At 36.5% G+C, this 26,760-nt stretch overlaps 1 protein-coding gene across 8 annotated transcripts; it reads right to left on the bottom strand.

The window, feature by feature from the left end:
* Positions 1 to 5,320: 5,320 nt before the first annotated feature.
* gata3 (GATA binding protein 3) lies at positions 5,321 to 25,711 on the bottom strand. 8 transcript variants are annotated; one of them, XM_039761307.1, is made up of 6 exons: positions 25,627 to 25,711; positions 18,772 to 19,119; positions 16,625 to 17,161; positions 13,136 to 13,281; positions 10,708 to 10,833; positions 5,321 to 6,526 (listed from the first exon to the last, which is right to left on the bottom strand). In XM_039761307.1, the coding sequence occupies exons 2-6, from the start codon at positions 18,995 to 18,997 to the stop codon at positions 6,230 to 6,232; spliced, it is 1,332 nt and encodes a 443-aa protein (XP_039617241.1). In that variant the 5' UTR covers positions 18,998 to 19,119; positions 25,627 to 25,711; the 3' UTR covers positions 5,321 to 6,229. The 8 variants fall into 8 exon arrangements, with proteins under 8 accessions (XP_039617241.1, XP_039617246.1, XP_039617242.1 ...); XM_039761312.1 differs by lacking the exons at positions 13,136 to 13,281; positions 25,627 to 25,711 and adding exons at positions 13,016 to 13,068; positions 19,320 to 19,537; XM_039761308.1 differs by lacking the exon at positions 25,627 to 25,711 and adding an exon at positions 19,320 to 19,537 and having other exon boundaries at positions 13,136 to 13,278.
* Positions 25,712 to 26,760: the final 1,049 nt, after the last annotated feature.

The following is a 26,760-nucleotide window of genomic DNA, read 5'->3' on the forward strand; positions in this document are numbered from 1 at the left end:
GAGTAATAAAACCAATGACTTCACTAGGGACTAACCACCTACCTATAGCCACTTTTGTTCTTCTTTCAACTGTTCCCATTTTGTAACCCAAATCCCACCTCTCCCCACTTGTCCTCAACCTCATTCTAAAAAGACCACCTACTTGCTTTACTCACTTTCACCCTAATTAGCTCTGATTGCCAATTGCCATTACATTGTTATCATTTGGCAAGTTCCAGACCAATTAACATCCTCTAAAGCTCTGTAACAGCCTCCTTTAATGGCAGCTATACGTGGACAGAATTGTTTCACATGATAAAGTGCTTTGTAAAGATAGTGACCATGAAAGGTGCTATGTCAAAGACAGAACAAAAAAATAAATAAATAAATGAATTAAAGAAGACCTACTCAATCCAGGGTGTGGAGTTTAATTGAACCTTTTATTCTTTGCCTGCCATCATTTTGCAGAATAAACCTGGCACACCGGATAAGAGCATGGCAGTGATGGTGAAGCTACCCAGTTTCACTGTACACAATACTGGAGGAAGGCTGCCAGGGCTGACATTTTGGAGGTTAAAAACCAAATGTAAGCACCACAAATACCAGAAAGGTGAAGATCTTTGAAACTGCCCTGGAGACATCCACTCTCTGTTTTAAACATTAATATTTTCATTGATAGATGCCTGGTTTGTTCCTCCAAATTCACATTTCTTGAAGTCAACGGTCTCTCAAATATCAACCATTTTGTTTATTAGTTGTGCAGAGATCTAATCATGATTATATTTTTTATTATTATGGATATGTCTGTCACCATCTTGGAAGAAGTCCAGATTTTCTTTATGAGGGCAACAGTGTAATGTTTATTTATTTTGATGGGATGGCTTTTTTATGTTGGTAGCCTGTTCCTCAAGCACAACACAGCCTTTTTTTTCTCTTCCACACTTATGAACCAAAACCAAAAGATTTGCATTAAATAGTTTCATATAATAAATTAGTCACAAAAAAACGCTGAAGTATCTCTAAGAACGAGCAGTCAAAATTTGGATAAAAGCAATGGTAAAGCTATATCAAAAAAACTGAAAATGCATTTCCATGTGTGGTTGGAAATTGTCACAGTGATGTTTCTAAATTAAAAGACGTTACAAAAGTTAAAAAGCAGAGGAAATGGAAAAGTTTAGAGGCAGAAGGAATGCATGCCTTTTACTTAACTGGTCTAAGATCCACGTTGTTGTGCAATATTCACAAAGTTTTGACAGTTTGTTACAAGGTTACACTACATAATGAAAAGCAGCAGGAACACTGTAGGTGTGCATTGTGGATCTGCTTTGAATAACAGACCAAAAACAAAAATATTGATAGTAAATGGCAAGTTGGCTATACTGTAATAAGGGAGAGAGCATTCAAGGTGAACCATGACCATGAACATTTGGATTCATCATTCTCATTGCTGGGGGCTCTCAAAAGAAGCCTGAAGAAGGACAGAAGCCTGGTTTAGCTGCCATTTATCACACCTGTCTGTCAACAGGGGTGGGCTGCATTGCTGTTTACCTGCCATATTGCTTTCTGATTCTTATCAAGGTGCCAAGTAGGGGGTCACAAAAAGGTAAATGAGTTATGAAAATCTGAAAATTTTGTAAAAGTTTCAGTTGTCAAGAATTCCAATGCACCCTATCTGAAGCCCAGGAGCTGAAAAAAGGGTCTCTCCTTTAAGGCGCTACACAGCACATTCCATACAGCTCGCTTTATTTATCTATTTGTCTTTCTTTCACTCTTGGTAAGAGAGATATTTGGGAATGAAGGTGAAAAGAAAAAGAGACAGGTTTTATTTAACGTCTACACCTGTGTTAATAAGATTTTAGCCAGGAGGCAGATCTGATATTCGGTGCCAAACATACCTTCAGATAAAAAAGCTAAGAATAGGATTGCTGGAATTACACCACCTTTACTTTTCTCTGCTTAGTTACCAGCTCACGTGAACTGCTGAATGTATCCCAGAAATACTGAACAGATCGGTAAAAAAAAAAAGGCATTAATGCTATCTGCATACTTTTAGCAGAGTTGCCAAAATGAAATCTCATTTAAAAAAACAAACTAAAAGGTGGAAATAAAACCTTCATTTTTTCCTACCATTGCATTTGCAGATTAAGAGTTAAAGTGACAACGATTTCTAGTTTTAATTCCAGTCTTCCCAGCACACGTATTCTATAATGTTCCACTATTTGCGTCCCTAGCATTACTAATTTAGTTCAACAAAATTAAAATAACATGAGCAGACATGACAAGAACCACAAACATCAATCATCTACTGCCGATAGAAACAAGCAGCAGAGCAACATGACTTCAGCCATTTATTAAGGTGACGTTCATGCAGCGGGGAACTGAAAACCATAGAGAACATTCTCCTTTTTTTTTTTTCACAGGAGTATTGTCAAAAAAAAATCACATAAACACCTAGGCAGGGAGTGTGGTCTGTTAGCAAAGGTGCTGGACCACTGATTCACTGCGAGACCCCTTAAGTAAACTACTTAACCTGTCTGATCTCCACTTGCACCACCAATGAGAACAGTTGTGCTTTACCTCTCCAGCTGAAAAGCATTTTAGTTTGGTGTTCACTCCATAAAATAAAGCTGAGACAACTCATAGGTTAAATATTATACTGTAGGTACCTGTCATCAACAGCCATGTTGTTCATTTTTTCATCACACTGCAAAGTTATTGTTAATTTTATGCTTTGCAGCTGCATCTCCTTCATATACTGTATGCTACTAAAAGGCAGTAATAGCTGTTACAACTGTCTCAAAGTCAAGATGCATCATTCTAATTCGGTTCTCTTTTTCAAAATATTTGATTCTTTGTTGAAATGAAATCTTTATGATGGTGATAATAATACTAATAAAAAAAAAAAGCTTCTTCTCTTCAAGGCTGCGCTAGCCACATTGTGGTTCATTTTGGTGTGCTGTCACAAATAACAAGTTCCTGTTTTTTTCCAGTTTTAAGTCCTCATCAAAAACAAGGTCAACCATAAGAGCACCACAAACAAGTCATAAAAACAATCCCACCGTGCAAGTAGCAAGCTACAGAATTGCTGCTTCTTCAAAGGCCCATTACCTTATAGCACCTGGATTGTGAACCCTTCAGTGAGAAAACAAGCCAGGAGGAACGGCAGCCAGCCATTCAGAATTCTGAAAATGACATCACGACATAACACTACAAGAGCAGTGCAAAGCGCACAGGCCTCGGAAAGAAATAAAAAAAAAAAAAGACAACATACTTTTTACCGTGGCCATAAAAACATACTGTAGGTGGGATTGTTTTTCTCCCTTTGGGGAAAAAGAAATGTTAAGCTTGTGAACATATCATTTAGTGTTAATCAAAGAAAAAAAAAATGAAATAATCTTTTGCTTCTTACAGTTACCATATATAGTCATGTGAAGCAACATAAAATGAAATGAGTGTTACAGAAAGATCTGGAAAGCAACGCTAATCAAAATCTATAAATGCATACCTCAAATGTGCAATACTCATTGTGCAAGAGTAAAATTAATTTTGTGCAGAAACATTATATATGAATCCTTTTTTTTTATTTCTGTTTGCTTCGATGTTTCCTTTAGACTTTGTGATACGGTGCTATTGTACTGATAAAAAAGACGGATTCACTTTCTTATTATAAACAAATACATGCTCCCTTCAGCATTTGTACCAACTGGTAACTAATAAAAATATTCAAAGCAAGAAAATGACCTGAGATTATTAAAGTATTTTGTCTAATCAATAAAAACTGAGAAACTATATCAGGTCAATGGTTTCATATAATACATAAAGAGTTTGGTTCAATCATCAGGGCAAGAGTTCAATCCGAAAATGAAACTAACACTTCATTGATTACTTGTACTCCCTTGAGAACTTTTGCAAAAAACAAACAAAAAAAAAAGCACTTGTGTTGTAAAGTTCCCTTCTGTATCACTGATCCTTTACTGACAAGCCAGGTAAAGGCACCTGATGAAGCTCGACGGCTCAAACATTTTGTTGCCAACTTTCTTTTTATTTTTCAGCAAGGAATCACCTTTCCCCCCCCCATTTTTACTCTTCTCTTGCAAATGCTTCCTAAGTTAGTGCAGCTCAAATTGCTAAAAGTACGTTATCTGCGTGGAAGTGTGTATTTATCAATCAATAGAACCATAATATTTTAATATAATATTATTTTGTGCCACTGTATGCTGCAATACAGTGTATCGATGGTATTGCAATAAAGCCACTTGACTTGACTTGATAAGAGAGAATGTTTTATTAGGGTAACAGGGCTACCCTCGGCCCTAGATAGGCATTTATGTCAATATCTACATCTACATCTATACCTACATCTAGATCTATTTCTATATCCATGTCTTCAGCTTTTATAAAACATAACATTCTCAAACATGCTTAATCCAGTTCAGGGACATACTTATACTGCATAATATATACTGTAAAACAAGCATTATTAGCAAGTGTTTGGAAAGCATCATATATGTTATGTAGTATATAACGTATATGATGTTCTACAAATATTTTAAAATAATACCTATTTTGGTGATAATGTATTCTGCCGTGCATCATTACCACATAGGCCCGAATGCATTGGCAAAATGTAAGTAAATGTGACATTCTTTCTCTGCATAAAATTAGCAGTAGAGTGTTGTAGCGCGTTAGCCATAGATTGATACAGGAGAAAGTAGGGTGAATGACACCTTTTATTGGCTAACTAAATAGATTACAAATTTAAGTTTTCGAGGCAGCTAAGGCCCCTTCATCAGACACCTTGCCTCGAAAGCTTGCACTTGTAATCTATTTAGTTAGACAATAAAAGGTGTCATTCACCCTACTTTCTCCTGTATCTGCATAAAATTGTAATAAAATTCATGATCTATCTCTTTAATAATTGCACACAATTGGATCAAATCGGCATATACAATATTCCCAATCCCCAAATATTTAGTCTAGGTTTGAGAACCATGGCATCGATATTTTATAAAATATTATTAAAAGCGTGTTTGAGAAAGAGCATTATATTTACCTAACACGTTACCCTTTGTAACCCTTTGTGGAAATTACAGATAAATAAATGCTAAATTCTGCACTCACCAATATTAGGTGCTGCTAATTGACTTCAAAAGCATTTCATATTCAAAAAGATGTTATTTTGCTGCTTCTATAGGGTTTCGATGACATAGGCTATACTTTTAATTAGAACTCTGAGGTTTTTTTTTTTTGCATTTTCTGGAAACTTCATTTCGTGTAGCTTGGAGAATCCATGCACATGTAGCATAAAGCTTTGCACAAACATTTAATGTCAGCAGCTCCATTTCAGGTCAACAGAGTTAAACTAGTTTATTTCCAAAGAAAAGAAAAAAAAAATACGAAAAAAAAAACAAAAAGTAGCAGTCTTTTTTACACTAGCAGTTATTAAATTTGTACAACCATTCAGTCTGCAATACAAGAAGAAATAATTCTACATCTTTGTTTCTTTCATATTTTTGGTACTCTGAATTATACATACAAATAACAAATACAGGAACTTGTTCACTATGCATATAGGCCAGGAAAATGTCTCTCACAAAATCCTCTTTGGCAATGTCTGTGTGTTAACACTGATTGCCTGGAACTGATAGTATTTCCTATGTGGAGGCCAACAGCCTGGATGATTGATCTGTCTACAAGTTTAATGCATCAAACAACTTCCTCCAGTGAAGAAGCACAACTGGCAGTATGTGTCCATTACTTTCATGTACAAAGACAATTTGGTGGCCAGCCTCCTCTATATTCGTGCACTCGGGGGTTTGCTGTTTCCCCTTTCAGTCACTTGTACTCTCTTCATCGCTGTCCACAGTCCCTTTGTGTCTTCAAATGTCTTTAATAAATGTACTGCACTTCATACAATTTGTACAAATATATTCAAGGTTTTGATCCTTTGCTTCACAGTACAAGAGACCCTGTTACACAGGGAAGAAGTCTACGCAAGGTTAAAAAATGGCTTATACACAAATGGAATCCAGATTCAGTGGTTGAAAATGCATACACACCATACCGAGGTCCTTGGACAGTGGCAAACTGTTTCTGAGGAGTTAAAAGCCTTTAGTGGGCTGAGGAAAAATGTGTCTCTTTTTGGGCTTCCGTAGAGGAAAAAATACACATGAAAAGAAGAAATTAAAGTTGCAGGCTTATGCCCTTTTTTCTTTCTTTCTTTTTCTTTTTTTTTTTTTTTGCAAGCCGTTTAGCCCATGGCAGTGACCATACTGGTTGCATGGTGAGGTGCAAATGACAGACTTGAGGTGGGATGCATAGGTGGAGTAGTCAGCATGTGACCAGAGTGAGTAAAAGGAGGAATGTGACCGATTGATGACATGTGTCTGGAGAGGGCAGCTGGGTTAAATGTGCTTGCTTTGTCCATAAGGCTCTTGGAGAAGTCATCCATGCTATCGTGGGCCTTTTTGCTTTTCTTTGATTTGCTGGACATTTTGCGATTCCTCGTTTGAATCCCCTCCTTCTTCATTGTCAGAGGTCTATTGATCTATAACGGAATGACAGACAGAGAAGAAAGGAAGAGAAGAAAATGATTACAATTATCAGTAGGAGGAGAGATGGCAGTGGTAACTGCATTAGTAGAAGTCACAATACTATTTGCATTGTTTTAAACTTCAACCCACACAGTATTGGCACCCAAGCTTAATTCTGTTTAGTCCTGTAATCCTGTAACATTCTGAATATGTCATAGTCAAAACAGAGAACAAGGCCTGTCAAAGCTCACATAATCTAGTTTTAGGAGCTGCTCTACATGAATCACATCCCAAGCAAAGCAAATAATATAATGATTGTTCCTGAGCTTACAACACCACACTAATTGCTTGCAGTATTTAAGGAGTTTTTGCATTACTTTACCACACTGAGAGTTAAAAAAAATAAATAAATAAATAAAAAAAAACGTCATTCAAAAATAAAATTAATTAGCAAGAAATGTTACTTTTTCTGCAATCAAACAAAACCTAATGTTTTGGTGTTTATCCATTTATTGCATTTAAAATACCATAAAATGCTGCATTAGAACCTGCTTAATTGCATATCCTAAAAATTAAATAATTCTATATTAATTACTTTGAACTAATCTGCATATTAAATTGTTGTGTGCAATATTAGCATACTGCTTTTTGCCCGTTTTTCCAGGACAAGATCAAATCGATGACTGTCACAAAGTCTAGAAGCTAGGGTCTGATAGCAGACAAGGTACGAGCTGCACATTGTTCACACAAACCTGTTTACAGTTTCACACAGTGCACAATGATCTGTAATAATGACCCTTTATAGAATAAATCTAACCGCTCCATTGTGAGCGACCCTCATTCTTTATGTCAGGAGACATCCATGTCAGACTGGATTTAAATCCAGACTCCCTTATGTTGAGCCAATTCTTGCTGTCACACAATGCCAACAGACGCTTCAGTGGCACAGGCTGTGAGAAAAGGCCACTGGATTTCTAGTCCAACTAGGTGCATGAAAGTTTGGCAGTGTTTTCAACGTTTAAATAACCAGGCACCATATTTAAACCAAGCGTGGTTCAGTTACAACATTTAGGCAATACAGTATGTCTGATATTCATCTTTAACAGTCGGTGTGCTGCATGCCTGTACAATGGTTTGCTTTATACTTCACCTAAAGCTCTCAGTCATCAGAATGAACACAGCTCATATTCAATACCTGGCAAGTGACACAAAATTATCCTTAACATTAAACATATTCTGAGCCTACACAAATAGATTTGAATTAATTTACTGAGTAAAAGAGAAGAACAAAATGGAGAGCTCTAAGGAAAACACTTAAGACTACATCAAACAAGGAATTTGACTTTGGCAGCCACCATTCTGCATTCTGTTGGTTGAAGTTATATTAGCTTCCGTCAAGAACTAAGATTCTACTTTGGCATTACCCATAGAACAAAGAAAAACATCTAGACACTCCACGTTAACTTACAGCATAAAGGATTTAATTGTGTCACTTACTCATTCAAATATCTGCACAAATAAAAATCAACTGTTACATTGAGGTTGCTGTTGAGTAAAAGCTCCTATTTTTGCTTGAGATTAGCTTTTGAATGGAGCTTTTCTGTTTATGTCAAGTGCACAGTATACACAAGTAAAGTCTGCCATCCACTCTTCCTATTTAAGTATTCCCCTTGTAAAAACTGTACAATTGGTTAATCCTTTTCTAGGATCAGAATTTACTATATTCTACATTATCACACTACTTCCTGTAAATACAATTACATAATGTGGGGGGAAAAATCATCGTTAGAGTTCAGTTTGTACTTTATGAAAACACTTCTTTCTTTAGAAGGTGGAATACGTATGCATTGAAAAATTTTCTCCCTTCTCCATAACTGGTGTACCTTACAAGTAATTTTATGTTTAAAATGACAAAATTGTAAAAAAAAAAAAAAATACGGATTACTTATTTCTATAATGCATCAGCAAGTGCCTGCAGATTCTATCGATTATGGAGAGTGGTAGTGGGCTCACATGGACTCAGTGAATCAGACTAAGTGACTTTAAAAAATGGGCGTAGAGATAAGTATAAATCTATAAAAGCGTAATTAAGTCCATGATTTCAGTTCAGAGAAATGTACATATTGTTCAGTAGGTTGTACAGTGTTTTATACTTCTGCCTCAGTGCTTCAGACACACGGGTTCAATCTCAGCATTGTCACTATCTTTGTAGAATTTGAACGTTCTCACTTTGCCCATGTACATTTTCTTCTGGTTTTACAGTTTCTACTCTCATTCCAGACACATGTAAGTTAGGTTAATTGGTAACACTAAACTGGCCCAGCATGAATGACTAGTACATTTTGTTACCAGGATTGGCACTGGCATCACATGGCCTTGTAAGGTTACAAGCAGATAAAGAAAATGCATCCATCGGCTTATCCTGAGCAGGGTCATGAGGAAACTGGAGCCGACCCCAGTAAGTATGGGACACAAAGTATAAACAGACCCTGGATAGGGAACCAGTACATCACAGGGTGAAAGGACACACAGACATACACACACTAGGGCACATCTGGCATTACCATTTCACCTAACCTGCATGTCTCTGGACTATGGGAGGAGACCGGAGCACCAGGAGGACAGGATTCCTGGTCTCCTTGTTGTAGGGCAGCATTGCTAACATGGGAAAAAGCAGAAACGGATATACATAGATATATAGCTGATTTATGAATATGTGCATCAGTGTTCCTGTTATAAAGTGATAAATTCACAATCTAAAGCCCACATATTTTAGCTAGAATTTTTAGGTTATTACTTAAGTACAGTATATTAAATTCCATTTTTCTATACAAGGTATTCTTTTTAAAGCTGTTCACTATGAAGACACTGAGGGAAGTGTAATTTAATGTAACTATATCTTTAAGTATTCTTTCTTCTGTATTACAAATAGACAAAAGTGATTATTTTTTTGCCAATACTGCTAGTAAATAATTGAGACATATTTTAAACGCAGTTTGAATAATATAAAGTTGGCCTAGGTACAAGGAATAATTTAATAATTTACGGCACAGGGCAGCTCCTAGAAGAGCACACCATTTAGCTCTTCAAAGAGCAAAGCCACTTTAGAGTTGCCAGTACAACTAACATGCACATTTTTCGAATATGGAAGGAAGCTGGAGCAATCAGAGTGCTTGCCACTGTGCCATTCCAAGAATAAATATCTATCTATACATACTTAATGAGTCATGCTTAATCCAATTCAGAGCTGGAGCCCTGCCTGGCAGCATCTGGCACAAGGCAGAGTGCCAGGCCATTAAGCGAATACCTATCCATCCATCCACCCATCCATCTTCTGAACCCGTTTAATCCAGAGCAGGGTCACAGGGTAGCTGGAGCCCTTCCCAGCAAGCACAGGAGGCAAGACAGGAGCAGTTCCTGGACCAGGCACCAGTCCATCACAAGCACATATATATATATATATATATATATATATATATATATATATATATACATACACATAAATAAACAGTGAATTGGGCTTTCAAACGTTTCTATTGGTATGCATAGTTGATAATCATAATTTCAAAGACATATACGTGAGCGAGGATGTTATGAATAATGGGTACTTTGACCAAAGACTATCAAGGAAAGAAACTGAAACTTTTTTATGAGAGTTGCTACTAATAGTTATTAATTTAATTTTCTATTTAGATCCTATAAGTAATGAGAGTAAAAAAATACTGGAAACACTCGGTGGGGGAAGAGGTTACATCGTTATTAATCACCATTAAAATCTGCACGTCGTCAAAGGTCTGGTTGGAGTTCTCAAAATATTATGACTATATCGTGTGAGACGCAACCCCCCTTTTCCTCCGCCAGTGTTTTTTCTGCGCTGTGACCTTAGAATAACACGCATGATGTAAGGAAATATACTGGGATGGCTGAGTGTCAGCTGCTCGAGATAAAGCTGTCTAATGCACATATTAAACCACCTTATTGCTTTCCTTTTCAACAAGTAAATCACCGCGCTTAGCTGATGTTCTAATGACAATTACAGCAACCCTTGTAATAAACATAAGTCTGAGCAGAGAAGGTACCAAAACACCACGTTAAAATTGCAAAGAATTCATAAACATGCACTGAAGGATTGGGGTGCGGGGATAAGTTAGTAAAAGGCTTACTATGGGAACGTAAAGGCGGCTGTGAATCTTACATTGTGCAATTTGAAGTAGAGCCCACAGGCATTACACACTGGATCTCCGTTGGCATTTCTCCGCCACAGCGTCGTGGTGGTGGTCTGACAGTTCGCGCAAGACGTCCCCGCCCTCCTAGCAGCGGACTGCAAAAGCAGAAGGAATAGAGAGAAAATAAAAATTAATTTGATGATTTAAAGGAACACTTACAAAAAACACAACATTAATGCCAAGAGGTAAAATGGTACATAATGCTGGTGGCGTAAAATGACATACAATGAATCCCCAGCTTACTGACAGTTGCGCTAAATCTGATACAGAAAAGGGAGCAAATATTGCAACCATCAAAAAAAAACAGCTTCCATCTGGCATTTGGGAATCAAATATGGAGCAATTTTAATAATGTAATGAAAATATTCGTTTATACTGCTTTACCTACTAGGTAATTTCTGCTATGAAGCCATACAGTGAGAAAAATAAACCAGTACAAATTACAATGTTCTTAATAATAAGAAAGGAGTACATTTATTCTGCACGTATTATAGAAAACAATAGCACATCATATATATTGTTGTTTCGTATAATGCAAATAATATAACAATAAAAAAAGCATGCGTAATACTAGGACGTTAAACATAACACAAACAATAAATATACTTTTGAGCTACGCTTATACAGTATATTAAAATAAAAACAACTTTCAGACTGATGCTAGCGATTACAATGTTCGCCAGACTCAGCACCGAGCTCACTCCCGCATGTCAGATTTTTTTCCAGGGATAAAGTCATTTTTTTTTGTCTTGAAAATTATTATTTATTCGGCAGAGCGATCTAAAACTAAGCAAATTTTAAATGTTAGCATCCTTTATAAAGCGTTGTTGTTCTCCCGCGCATAGAAATCAAGGTCATTTATTCCATAAGATTTGTTTTCATCTCAACAAAGGCGGATTTATATCTTTCCCCATTTGCCTGATAACTAATTTAAAGGTGAATAATGACCTAGTGGACACCCCTTGGCTGGAAATGTGGTGGCCTCACTGCATCTTGTTCTGCTCTGTTCAATCATCGTAATGTTTAGCTTGGGAAGTTGGGATGTTGTGAAAAAAATTATCTCCACAAATCAGATATCCGGCAGCTTTTTCCGAGGAAGTCGGTTTTTCACATTAGAGAAAAAAACGGAGAAGGGGGCCATAATTTCTGCCAAAACAGTAGCCTTGCAAACATTTCCCTGCCTAGAAAGTTTTTCCTTTTTGTTAACGAGGCTTTGATAGATGGGAATGCAATGTAGACCGGTCTGCGATCGTCCTTCTTAAGGAACGGTCACCGCAATTAAGGATGAATTGATGAGATGGGATATAAGCCGCTTGATGGGGGTCCTGCAAAACAGCATTTCTTGGGAAATTCATTTTTTTAGGCATGCTTGACATTGTGTATGCACACTAGCCCTCTGGATGATTCGTTCTAACATAAAATCCTTTAATAGCTATCCATAAATTATCTGTTATATTGAATTACGTTCTTAATACCCTAATTGGGTTTGTAGTAAATTCGTGTCAGACTTAATAATAGCAATAATAATAATAATTTTTGTATTAGTAGTAGTAGTAGTAGTAGTAGTATAGTATTTAATTATTATTATTATTAGTAGTAGTGGTAGTAGTAGTAGTATTTTATTTTATTTATTTAATAATAATAATAATAATGTTTAATCTGGGGGAAGTCAGAAGATCGCACCTATGGGCACTGCATACACCCTCAGGAAAGTGCTAGGGTAAAACGCTTTGATCTGTTCTTTTTATCTAGATTTACCAGAAAGCGGCGAAAGGCGAGAAACTAAAACTGTTAAACGTATAATAATAATAATAATACTAATAATAATAATAATAATAATCGTGGAACTATGGCACTGCTTCGTATGCTTTGGGATATCTAAAGTATATTTGTAAAGAAGAGCTTTGAATCCTCTAGAAAGATAAGATGAAAAGACATGGCATCTATGATAGATAGATAGATAGATAGATAGATAGATAGATAGATAGATAGATAGATAGATAGATAGATAGATAGATAGATACTTCAGGTGATGACGTTTTTAAACAGAGCAACGCTGATATTCTTAAATCTGCCTAATCCAATTACACGTCGCAGGAGGCCACAGCGTATTCCGATAGGATTGGGCGCAGGACAGGAACGAGCCAGGACAAGGCACCTGTTCAATATACAGTATATATATATATATATGTATATATATGTATGTATATATATATGTATTTCTTTTTAAATAAATACACGCGCATGCAGAAGAAGAAAGCGAAAGCAAATCTTCACCTTTCTAGTACTGTATTTCCAGCAGAAATCAGAGCCTAATTTAACCTTCCCGTCTGTTCAGAACAAGACAAAAAGAAATAAGAAAGTTGTGTCAGGTTCAGTTTTTTTTCTAGAACATACCAGCCTTCGCTTCGGTTTGATGAGAGGTCGGTTCTGGCCGTTCATTTTGTGATAAAGTCCGCAGGCGTTACACAAATAATGACCGGTACCGTCTCTCCTCCACAGAGGGGTTGACGTTGCTCCACAATTTACACATTCTCTACCTTCTGAAAGGAAAAACAAGACATTCTGTGTTAAATAAACCTATAAAATAAAGTGTAATTTTAATGGCAAATAAAAAAATAAAATAAGAATACGCTCTGTATTTTAGTAGATAAACCGTGAAATGTTCAACTCCAAAAACCGGTCGGTCCCTTTTTATTACCGAGGTTGAGTGTAGTGTTTTTTTGTAAATAAGCTGAAATGCAATAACATTTCAGTTCTCAATGTAAAATCTACCATGTAAGCACTGTTAAATATGAAAATGTCAATGGAGAATACTTGTTTTCATAGGGCTGTGCTTAATTTAATCATACTGTTTTCCTATTCATACCTTATAAAATGACACAGACTTGAAAACATTAGGAAGTTATTTCAGTGGATCAAATTTCAAAATGCTTCCAATAATTACGCATGGCTTTGATTTTCATTGTGTATGGTTTAGTTCAGTTCTATGTAGTAATTCAGATTATTCAGGAATAAAACACACTAAAAATGAATACGAACACTTAAACAGAACTGCTATGCCCGTGGATACATTAGAATAAATGCATTCATTTTATATATATATATATATATATGTAAGGACAATACAATAGGTGATCATGTAACAGCACTTAATGAACAGAAAGTAATGTGAATTATACTTAAGGCAGTAATTTTGAAAATACATATCTTATTTTAATTTATTTCCGTGCTATAACAAAATTAATTATCATCACAAGCATTTTTCTAAAAACTGGAAGGTCTTGCACAAACACAATGTGTTAATATTAAAATATAATCATATCCCACACATTTTCATAATTGAGATATTGATTTACTTTATAAGACAACAATAAAGTATTAGAGTGCAGTTACTACGCGTCCGAATATTTGTGATAGTGATATAGACGACTAAGATTGCCAACTATTACCACTAAAACCTAGAAATTTGAGTCACGTTATCTTTCATAATTACAATAAACATCAATCCACAAATTTAAAAAACAGTGTCTAAAAGCATATCACACGGATGTCATCATTACACTTCAACCACAAATTAATAGCCGTTTTATTTTGGATTAGCTGGAAAAAGAAGAAAAAACGGAGGTATATACAACCATTGCAAAGCACACATGCTTCCATAACTTCGTTAACATTTTGGTTTACTGCTTTTGAAAAGCTATGAATTACTGCCTTGCTTTGTTGTGCAAAAAAGTGTTCCGGGTTTTGGTTTCCAAACCGCATACCTGTCTCGAAAGAGTTGCGCACGAATTTCAAACACATCGACAGGTGACCTATTTTTGGCAACAACGTGTTAATTACTTTTTATAGCAAGCATATATAATCCAGTTAAAATGAAGTCATAGTCATACCTATTAAATATTAATTGTATTAATTTTCAAGAATAACAGGCACATTGCTCTTTTTCACAAAACATTTTTTCCCTCTGCTTTATTTTTTGGTTTCTGACATTAAAGGTGACACTGTATTGGACCAGAAAAAAAGCATCTCTGAAAAATGGAGATGGGTGCGTGCTTATGTGCTTATGTGCGTTCATTATTTTTAGCTTATTGTCAACCCCAAGTAAACATCGCATAATTTGGCAGCGCACCTCCTTCAGCAACATGTTAAAAGCATGCCAGTCGCTTGTGTCAAGCCCTCTCTGATTTTTAAGATTTGTGCTCAGCCGTCAGAATCTATTTGCTGATGTTATATATACGTTTATATATATATATATATATATATATATATATATATATATATATATATATATATATATATATATATATATCATGCTGTAGCTCTCTCCTTCCTACATCTACTCAACTTAGTAATACACCTGATCGATTACTGCATTCGTGTTAACAACGCGGCCTTGTACTCCACTTTGGGTTTTATTTCCTTGTCCTAATGCAAACCTATCGGAGTTTCTACTTGTGACTAAACAATGAAACTGTCGCGTGCAGCAGTCTGAAAATAATTGGATTAGCAAAATACATAAACTAAACATAGCCACAGCCTCGCCCAGACAGGCACAGTAGAGGCCACACTGGAAAAGACACGAAACCTAAGCACGTTTGCAGGCGTCATGTGTATCTTTCAAAGTTTCTTTCTTTCCAGCGCAGTGCCCACTGAAACCACGAAGATGCCGCAGAAATCAAAAGAGTTTGGTTCAGCTCTATGCGGATATCGTATTTTAATTACAGGTATGTTGTCATTTATTCAGTCAAGGCACTTTTGAAGTCTGCCCCATCAGCACGACGTCTGCTGGTAAAGGAGAGGAAAACACAGTACGATCAGCTCTTTTTATTTAAATTTACGGAGTTTTAGCATCTCTTTTGTAGATGGTGGGCTGACGTGCCACAGGACATCACTGCGTCTGAAGCATTTAAAATTATGTTAATCAATTATAGCACATGTCCTCAAATCCCCATGACACTGTAAATGAATAGTACAAATAGAAATAATTTGGTTAAAAATAACATAACGCAGAGGGCTTCTTCCTCCTGAAAATATGTTCACATATTCACCATATTTATTTTCCTTCTGTTTAATTCTCCAAATAAATATCTATCTATCTATCTATCTATCTATCTATCTATCTATCTATCTATCTATCTATCTATAGATAATATATATTTGCTATAAAAAATATTGCCAATCCCACTTTTAATTAAAAAATAAACAGAAATGTTAATTCTTGTTTGGTTTATGCACAACTTAAAAAATAAAACTAACAATAAATGTAATAAATAAATACCCTTAATACTGATGATAATATTCAAAGATACAATATACTAAAGGGAAATTATATTACATGTATTTTAATTCCATATTAGTGCATAGCACAAAAACGCCGTGACTATTAAGGTTTTGAAAGGCTACGTCTGTATATTTGAACTTGAAATATATTCTTCTACATATTTTTTTAAACGTCGTCGTTTGCTTTTTACTACACATGTAATCAAATGATATGACATAATCTTCAATTGATAATATTTATGCTCTCTATCTTATGTGTGATCTTTTAGTGTATACAGAACTAGTAATAATCAAGATTGTATTAATGCCAAAAACACCTTTTTATATTACTATCATTCTTATGCTTTTGTGAATATATACTGATTCAAGTCCATGAAAAGAGCAGCACAAATCATTGACTCAGATTTATGTTTCTACAGAATAACGAATGGATGTCTTTCGAAAAAAAATGTATGCGTCTGATGATAACCCTTTTTCTTCTCTTAATGCGTTGTAAAAAAAATAAAAGCTTTGTAATCTGAAAACACTATACATAAAGATAGAAGGTATGTTTTTAGTGTATTCTAATGGACATTAACGTAATGAACAAAAACGCACGCCTACCTGAACAGGACCTTGTTTTTGGTCTTGTTTTGGAACCATAACTAGAAGATGACCCACCTATCAGGGTACTTGGTGGGAAGAGGCCTGGGCCGTAATCTGGGACATAGGGTGGGTATGTTGCGATGGGGTGATGAGCGGATGATGCCCCCCCTCCAATTTGTGCCATGCTGTTCCTGGAGTGAGTGGACTCCAACTTCATTGTTTCAGTTAATGATACTTGGTACTTTATGCATTCTTTATCCTCCTGACGATTTGAAGTGCTGGAGCCCTGGGACGAAATAGCTGGATCTGGGGAGACATCTTTAGGTGGGGTTGGGGGAAAGGTGAAGAGATGAGGACTGGAATGGCCTGCAGACAAGGAGGAAGATGATGCTGGAGGGTAAACCGACAGTGTCCCAGGGGAGCTGTGATGCAGCGGCGTTTTAGGGAACGGACTCAAGTTCCAGGGTGAAGTGCTGTGATGAGAGGTGATAGCTTTGCCTCCATCGAGCCAGGACAGAGAGCTGTGCAGGAGCGGTGGACGACATACCTGGCTGCCTGAAATAAAGAATTAGACAAAATTAGGCAAATTATATTTGGCCCTCTGCACCGATGACCAGTCGGTTGTGTTCAGTAACTGGAAGGAAAATAAACTTCTGCAAGCTGGATAACACAGATCGATCCTGTCATCATAAAGTATGGCAAGTCTTTTCAGACTGTTTCATCAGCGCTTTTGTTGATTTTATCTTCATCACTTCCATGTACATATAAATTCGTTTTTTGAAATTAAAACCTAACATGTGACAATAATCAACTTTTACATTTCATATAAAATTGCTTTATTTCCGCGAGCGATTGGCTAGGACTGCCCGAATTTTCAATATTGTGCCCAGTTGGACTAGTTGGTGAAATGAGTGACCCATCAATAACGTTTACAATATAGCGAGGTCCAGTTTACCTCAAGTGTGACCAGGTGACACTTGGTGATGGAAAGTAAATCTTTATAAGATGTTTATGTGCTTCACTTAACAAATGCCATCAAATTCTGGGAGCCTCAAAACACACAGCAAAGTGCTGCCTATCGCTTTGTAATAAATAGACGACATGCTACTCTATATTTCCTCTCTATGAAGGCACTTAGCAGACGTGGGTGACAAAAGACAACGGTTTAAAGCAAGCGGAAATAAAAAGATCGTTTGGTTTTGTTTTTGTAATATTAAAAACAAAACCGTCTCGGTGGTATTTTTATATTTACACCGCGTACACTGGATCATGCAAAATGTGACGGATGTGTTCAAGGTCATTTATCCAAACTTACTTTTATTAGAAAAGTATTTTTGGCTCAGATGCAAAATTAATATCTTTATTCTAGCAGCAACCATCGCCATTTTTGTCAACAATCCTCTCAGGCAGCATTCATCACTAGAAACAGCATTCAAATGATATGAAAATCACACGAATACGAGTAGTGACGGCAATTAACATTGTCCTGTCATAAGTTACAGTGTTTTGATTTCTGCTTCAGAGTTTGGTGCTAAATAAAATTGTGAAGTCCCCAACTCCTGAATGCCAATTAATAACGAAAGTAATGTTTTAGCAGGAGGTACTCACTTCAGTTCAGGCTGGTGGGGTCACGAATCACAAACCCATTCAGGAAGTCGTGTAGTAAAAACATCCAACCTACAGTGCCGGTCTTGTACATTTTTTTTTCAATCTCATTTCAAAACATAGTCCTACTTTTTAATACCGTCTATTGCTTTTCACGGAATTGTCAAAAACATTGGACTATTCTTAAAAGGTATTTGAATTCGGTGATTTTTATAATGTTTAAGTACTTTTGACTGCATAAATCAGACAAACCACTTGAAAATGACAGTTATGTAGGTTGCCTAAACAAGAATCTTTTGTATATTGTTTAAACTCATCGATTTAAATAAGGGCGTAATTTAAAAAGATGACAGAATTCCAAGGGTTTTAAGTTGCTCCGTACACCTACATACCACAAGTAAATCCAACTAGTCGGCACCGTGACAGAAGAACACAACTCATGCCTTGGACGCGCGGGCAATGAAATCATCAGTATTTTCATTAAAATGTTGCAAAGTGATTATTGTTATAGTTTTTTTTTTTTTATAAAAGCCATGTTGTCAATATTACATTAAACTTACCATGCGGCGGAGGGGGGTACCTCTGGACGGCCCGTACTGGGTTCCCATAATAAGAAGGGACGTGGCTACCTTGCCCGTCAATATTAAAAAGTACATCCACATCATCAGCAATGGGATACTGAGAGGTATCCATGTACGAGTGACCCAGGCCAGGGTGATGCGTGTCCGGGTGCTGTCCGTTCAATACCGCCGGGTGGTGGCTTATCCACCGAGACTGATCTTCCATGGCTAACACCAAACTTTCATATACAAAAGCAATAACGGCTTAGCAAGTAAACAAAGCAGTCCAAAAATCGGGTAATGTTAAATCCACAGGTTTCTTCTTGTGGGTAAACTGCCTTTGAGCACCTGTTAAAGTAAAAATAAAACAAATAAATAACAGTATAAAACAGCGTAGATCACTTAGCTCGTAATTAAAAGTGAAGTTCGGGCAAACAGTTTTAACTGATAATAGTATTATTTAAAAAATAATAGCCAATAAGGCATTGCATTTTATAAAACAGACGACAATACTACGGTGCAAACTTTAAGCAAGCAAATGAAGTTACCTTCCGCATTGCACTTCCAAGTTGTAGATACCTGCCAAACTGTGCAAACTAAAAAAATGCTTCTAAGTGAAACCACCAGTTGCTCTGTCAAGAGGGACTGTCTTGTTTGCAAGAGGTGGACTAAATGCCCTCTGAGTAAAGCTGAAACTTGTAGATCAGATGTACGCGTTTATGCGTCGCAGTCACCTCTCTCTCTCTCTCTCTCTCTCTCTTACTCTCTCTCTTTCTGTTTTTTTACAGTGAAGGCATTCTTTCAGGATGGCGCCAGGCGGCTCAATGCTCGCAGACAGCTGTGGCGCGACTCAACTTAAGGAGGGTCTACTAGTGTCATCAATATGGGCGGGGCTTAGCAGCGGCCTCTAGGTTAATTGTAATTGTGTAAGAGGTCCGGACGCGACTGTAGACTGCTGCAAGTGTCAACAGACTCTTTTACATGCCATCTAAGGTTCTTTGTTGTTATTAGAATTATCTATCTATCTATCTATCTATCTATCTATCTATCTATCTATCTATCATCTATCTATCCAAAAATATGCAACTGTATGAATTTAGAAATACATAATGACCACTGTCAAGAGTGTTAAAGTAACCCCCTTAGTAAACTAAAAATAGCATATTTCATTTAAACTATATCCATATCAAATTTAAACAATATTTATCTATCTATCTATCTATCTATCTATCTATCTATCTATCTATCTATCTATCTATCTATCTATCTATGTGACTGTTAATAAACAAGATATTCTTTTTTCTCACATTCATATAGAGTTATGTAAGTTGCATAAAGGTAGGACTGGATCATCTGATTATGAGATAATAAGATACATTTTACATTTGATTGGAACTTTGGATGGATGGCTCTGTGGTGACAATATTACAGTTAACTATGCAAACCAAAATGTTTTATTTTTATTGTATTTGCGCCAGTTCTTGGACACTAATTATTTTGTCTCCAGATTATTTTAACACTTTATTTAAAAAACACGCAAAATGCTCAATTATAGCATCATCTGAATGGATGATTTTAAATATTTTCTTCGAACCTTAAAAAACAAATCACCCGCTTTCTTTTACAATTTTGTTTTTCTCCCTTTTTTATTTGTAGCGTTGAATTGTTATTGCTGTTGTACTTGTATTCTTGACTTCTGAACCGTCTTGGTCTGGGCTCCCTGTTAGAAAATTATTTTAAAGGTAACAGACCACGACTTCAATACGTAAAAATAAAAATATATCAGATGCATTATAATGAAAAAATAGTACTAATATAGTTTTGTTCCATTTTACAAATTAATGTAAGTTAAAATATTAAACCTAACATTTTGCATATAATGAATTGAGTCAAGTTATATCTTTCGTGATGGTTTCAAATTTTAAATGAGTTGTGCATTTAATGAAGTATAACTGAACTGAGAATTTAGATTTCTTTGACTTGATCAAACCTTGATTCATACATATCTGCTAAATACTAAAAATAGGTCAGACTTTGTCATGTTCAATTGCAGATCACCTTATTATTTTATAATAATTCCAACGTATAAATTCCGTTTTTTCAAGCATAGCCATGAGCGTCTGTATATCAGTGGAGAAGTAATTGTTTTCCAACATGAAACAGGGACCAAGTAAAATATATATGTGAATTATTTCCAGTGATATGTTTGCAAAACCAAAAAGGGAAACTCCAGGTCTTGGCTTTATAAACTCGTACAACTTGACTTTCTCTCTCTCTCTCTCTCTCTCTCTCTCTCTCTCTCTCTCTCTCTCTCTCTCTCTCTCTCTCACGTTCTCTCTCTCAGTTTTACTGAGTCAGTGCGTCCCCTCGCGGTGACCGTCACATTAATCAAAATGCATGACTAGAGAATTTTTTAGCATAGTGTTAATAGACATTGCGGGTAGCAGGAAACTGATTCAAATACACACAATTTCAATACATTCATCTAATTTGGTGAAACTTGTATGTAACAGTTTGTAACATAAAAAATATAGAAAATCTAAAGCGTAATACCATACAGCTCTTTTCATTTTATTGAGAGAAAACTATAATTGATTCTGTCATGTTTCTAATTTTAAATATTAATACTGTACCCTTAAAGTGCAAGCCTCGCACCAACTCCACTCTTTATGATCTCCAATATGCAGGTACGTGTACCTTAACACGGGTACAGTGGATTTCCTTTTTTATATGTCAGTGTAATCATCATGTCAGGTAGGCGCGCTGCCTTGTATTCTAGCATTATTACACTTGATTGCTCTGTAATAGGGGGCCTGCCCTTTGGGGTGGTATTTAGTGTCTAATTCCCAGTTTGGCTGCCCCGTGCTCTGAGATTGACAGTATGTAATTGGGGGATAGAAGGCTGCTCTTTTGATGCTATGCAATGCACTGAAATGGCCAGCCTCGCAGACGCCACTGGACGTGACGTCACCACTCGGGTAAACAGCCAGGAAATGAAAGAAAGCGAGAAGGCTCTGGGGGAGGGAAGGCGGCGGGGGAGGGGGGTAGGTAGTGCTGTTAGCGGCGCGATTTAAAGACATAAGCCAATGCAAGGCAGGCGGCAACGCAGACTCACGTGACCTGCCGCCGCTGTTCACTTAGCTGCGCTAATATGGGCAAAACGGGCGCACATCTACAACGCTCTGAAATGGTTGGGCTGTTAGCGAAAGCTTTGGGTTCGAGAGACAAGCTCTGTCTGGGAGCTGGATTCATATTGCGCTATACAACTACGCTGACGACCTGCACTTTATAGATGGCTGTAAAGTTGTACAACACGTGACAGTCTTCAGAGTGTTTTCTCAAATATGATGCGAAATGAGGATTTCCTCTGCGAGATCTTCTTCCTTCCCTGTTGCCTACCACCTTACCACCCAAAAAAAACCTCCCGCACAACACCTGAAAAGCCAACCCACTGCTTGTATATATATAAAAAAAGATTACAAAAAGTCTCGTCACTCTGGCGGTAGTCACGTGAAACAAATACTTTTAAAAAATGCAGACGCATTAAGTATAGTTTTAAAAGCATCATAGCTTCTTCCGCGACAGTTTCACGCTGTTTCCGTCATTTATGTACGAGCGGTGCATTTACACGGTACTGAAAGCGGGCTCCGACAAGCCAATGTAGAGATCATCATAAAATACACTGTAAAGAAACCCGCGGCACGCACGACAGGGACCGAAAACAGGTAATAAATACTGCAACACCACGACAATCATTAATCGTGTAGCTGCTTACATGACACCTGTCCGATTTATTTGAGAATGCATATTTTTAAAATGCATAAATACGTGGTTACAGTTTTAAATAAAAATTCACACTGCATTGCAGAATACAGAACTGCGTTGATTGGCGACTGTAAATAACGGACGCCTTTGTTAACCTATTATCAAAAAACAGCAGCGGAAGAAAAGACATTTAATTTGATTTAATTTTCAGAGACGCGCCCGCGTGGTCAATATGAAAACAAGTCTGTTCTCAGAGGGGCGATGAAAACGCCTCGCCTGTGAAACTGCGCTGTCGCCAGGCACTGTTAAAGTGTCTAAAGTCGCTCGGTCGTGATTTCGGCAAATTACAGAGGCTTATAACAACATGGTGAATACAGGTGTCTCAGCAGCTTTTGTTTTTATTAGTACCGCGAAGGCTGCACCAGTCTATTCCAAAACTGAAACTGAAATGCGTGTCGATGTCTGCTATTCAGATTAACAGAACATTGTTGCATGTTTATTCAAAACTTTTTTTTTCTTCTGACAAAATTATATGCCAGGAGATAACAAACGACGAACAGTGGCTTTTGTATCATATAAGGACAGTGACACAAGTTTAACGTGCCACTGATTTGAGTGTGCTTATCGCTGAACATAGGATCGACAGAACTGATAGTGGGATCCTCTTTTTTAAAATTACTCGTCTCCCTGATTTTTTTTAACCCGGCTTTGGTATAGCTTTACGCCATAAACATACTAGATTGAACGTCCCTCGGTATTTAGAGAAGGTGAAAATGACTAGCCCTAAATACCATTTAATTAAAGCGACCGCGGTTGTATTGGGTTACTTTTGATGGCTTTTGATTTTACAGTTTTTTTTTTCCCTGATGGTACAGGTAAAGCTGTATAAATATCCTCAGGCGACATTACTAGGGTTAAGTAGGGGACACGGCCCAGGGCAGGGCTTACAAATCTTCTTTTTGCTACAATTTAGCTCAATCAACTGGGAAACACTGACACTGCGATACTTTGCAGTGTTTGCCGTTAAAATACTGTATTTCCATGCAACTAGTTCACTTTTTTATTGTGACCCTTGCACCGTACACTTTCTTACATTTACACATGTAAATAACTTTTGAATTTATACATGTTGCCTACAGCCAAATATTTTAGTCCAATTACTTGCTTAAGTAAATCGATCTGCAGGCCTCCGAGACATCAGCTATTTAAATAATGGTATCGTAGTACTGTTGCTCTTATGCATTTAACAAAAGGTAAAATGGCAGTCATAATAACTGCGGAAAAAAATATGTTAAAAGCTTTAGCGGTCATTTGCTTAGTTAAGGCGAAGGAAAGTGGAGAGTGAATTACCGGTATTCACATCACTAGAACGTGCATTTCTTTATTTTTGAAAGGGTAAAGTGAAAATCAAATCATTGTCTTACAGACTCGTATCGTTCTTGTGCTAATGGCAGGTAAACGAATATAGATAGATAGATAGATAGATAGATAGATAGATAGATAGATAGATAGATAGATAGATAGATTTTAATGCGTTTTATACCTTTGAAGATGTATAAAAATGTCACGATCAAAACAAAACCAGTTTTAAGTGAAACAAATTCTGACACAAAAAGTGATTGTTAATTTATGGTCATCCATCTTTAAAGTACAACAATATGTGCTCATTAATGCTTAATTTTTGTTTCCCACACGTTTACCTTGCTAATTCTGAAACTGCTGATACTTTTAACTTCTTAGAATTCTAACGAGGGCGTAAAACTTGAATCAAGTATTCGGTTTTCAGGTTTATAAATTATCCGTTTTTCGTAGAATCAACAAAATGCTCATTTTATTCACAGTTCATGTCAGACGTGAGGGAGATCAATTAAGGAGGCTTGCTTTTCCTCTTCGTTGTAGAGATTCATATCTTTAATAGTTATTTTTCCGTTTTACAAATATCTTCCAAACGGATGTTCATTCTCAATCCGATTGGCAAATGTTTCTACATCGTCACATATGAACATTTTAAGGATACGTTGCAAACCTCCAGACTGACTTATTCATATTTTAAAAACATAACAACCCGAAAACCACTGCTTCTTGTTTAACACCTTAATAATTGCAGTTATCTATATATTCAAAATCATAAAACAACCAGTCACAATGACACAAAAGAAAACAGACGGCAATGCATATCATAGTCTATGTTATTCAATAAGCTTCTTTTAGATTTTCCATGGCAGTGACAATACGGATTATAATTACACCTTAAAACTGAAACCGTTGTTTAAAATTCATTTGGTTAAATACAGATACACGTTTTGGCGAAAAAAAGAGCTTTGAGAAAATTTGCGTAAAATGCCGCATGAAAAGATGAGCACAGGAAAAGGTGATTGTCGACTGTTGGATCTGTTATTAAATATGTAATATGTGGAAAGAATGCGATTGTAATTGCAACTGCTAATAATGGAAATATATTTTTAAAAATAAAAGTTTTATATTTCAATGAGTTAAACTCTCTTTTACGACCCACTTTAGATAAATCAGATCGATTTCACGGGGTATAGGAAACATCCTATGAGGCTCAAGTGTTACGAGTGTTAATGGTTCATTTAAGCTACAAACAGGGTAGGTGAAAGGAGGTGTAAAATTACATACAAACACACACACACACACACACATATATATATATATATATATATATATATATATATATATATATATATATATATATATATATATATATATATATATATATATATTCGTGACGGCCATTTGGCAGTCAGTCGTACACGGAAAAATTGCCATTTAGTTCGTGTCGAGTTGTCACCTTCGCACATCAGTCTGATATTTGCACTCATTTGACGAAAACGTGGTGTACCAGACTGACCTTTAACCGGATGCCAAAAAGAATTCGCAGGTTCCAGAACAAACTCTCAGAAACAGGCTTTTACTCAGGTCGTCATATTCGCATTTAGTAGAGTGTTAAAGACTTTGTAAGAGTCGACGTTGTATTTTGCATTTGAACGAAATATGCTCTGGCCCTTTAAGAGACACAATTAGTATTCTTTTAGAGAATCGGCTGAGAAAATCCAAATATTTACTGACCTGCAGACTTGAGGTTGGCACTGGTTTTGTTTTCTCTGACCTGCTGAAGATCTTAAGGAGAAATGACAGATAGATTGAAATGATGATGGCATTTAGACACCAGCACAAGGGGGAAAAACCTGGGCGATTTGCTTTGTCTCCTGCCCACAGAAACAACCAACCAACATACTTACTGTATATTAGATCAGAGCTCTTCCGGGTTGGTCAGAACTGCAGAGACATATATGTGCGATATAGTGCAAGGCAGGCTTGTTTTGTGTGTAACTTTGGGAATGTAGATAGATAGATAGATAGATAGATAGATAGATAGATAGATAGATAGATAGATAGATAGATAGATAGATAGATAGATTTTTAATCAAGGGGCAAAGGCTATCAGGTCGCTACGAAACCATGTCACTTATTTTAAACTTACAAATTCCAAATGGGAACTAAGAGAGCACTTATTTCAACACATCGTAGAGTACTTATTCTTCACACGCTGCATTATGGCCACAATTGTATTTCTGCGTATTCGGCGATGGATGTAAATGCTCGCATTATACATAGATTTCTTTTTTTCCAGTGCGTATAAGCAAAAACTTGCAGCGATGTCATGCTATAAAGATTACCTTAAAATGTATGGCTAAACTATAAGGCGGTGAAACATCAAATGGAAATTGCGTTTTTAGGACGAAACTCGTGAGTTTGTTTCTATCATGTAAATCCACTGTTTCATTTTTGTAACCCGTTTATCAAGTTCAGGGTCGCGGGGAACCGGCGCTTATCCCAAGAGCACCAGTCACAAGGAGGGAACCAACACTGGACGGGGTGACTGTACTATAATTATTGCCGTTTAAATACACACGATATACGAAGATGCTAATGTTTTATTATAATGGACGAGGAATGAAGGGTAAGTATCATTCACCAGTTAGAGAATTAGCTTGATTTTTGTTCAAGTTGACACCATTTGTAAATATTGTATTACATAAAGCGTATACAAAATCGTTACGTATTTTGTTCATTGGATGTTTTGTTGAAGACAAATGTTGTAATTTCAATGTGAACAGTACATTTGAAAAAAAAAAAATAGTGCTGCCAGGACGAAACGCAATAACTGTCTGATCCGGCGTGTAAAGATTTTACCATTAT

Source organism: Polypterus senegalus, chromosome 8, assembly GCF_016835505.1.
Source record: "Polypterus senegalus isolate Bchr_013 chromosome 8, ASM1683550v1, whole genome shotgun sequence".
Taxonomy (NCBI): Eukaryota; Metazoa; Chordata; class Cladistia; order Polypteriformes; family Polypteridae; genus Polypterus; species Polypterus senegalus.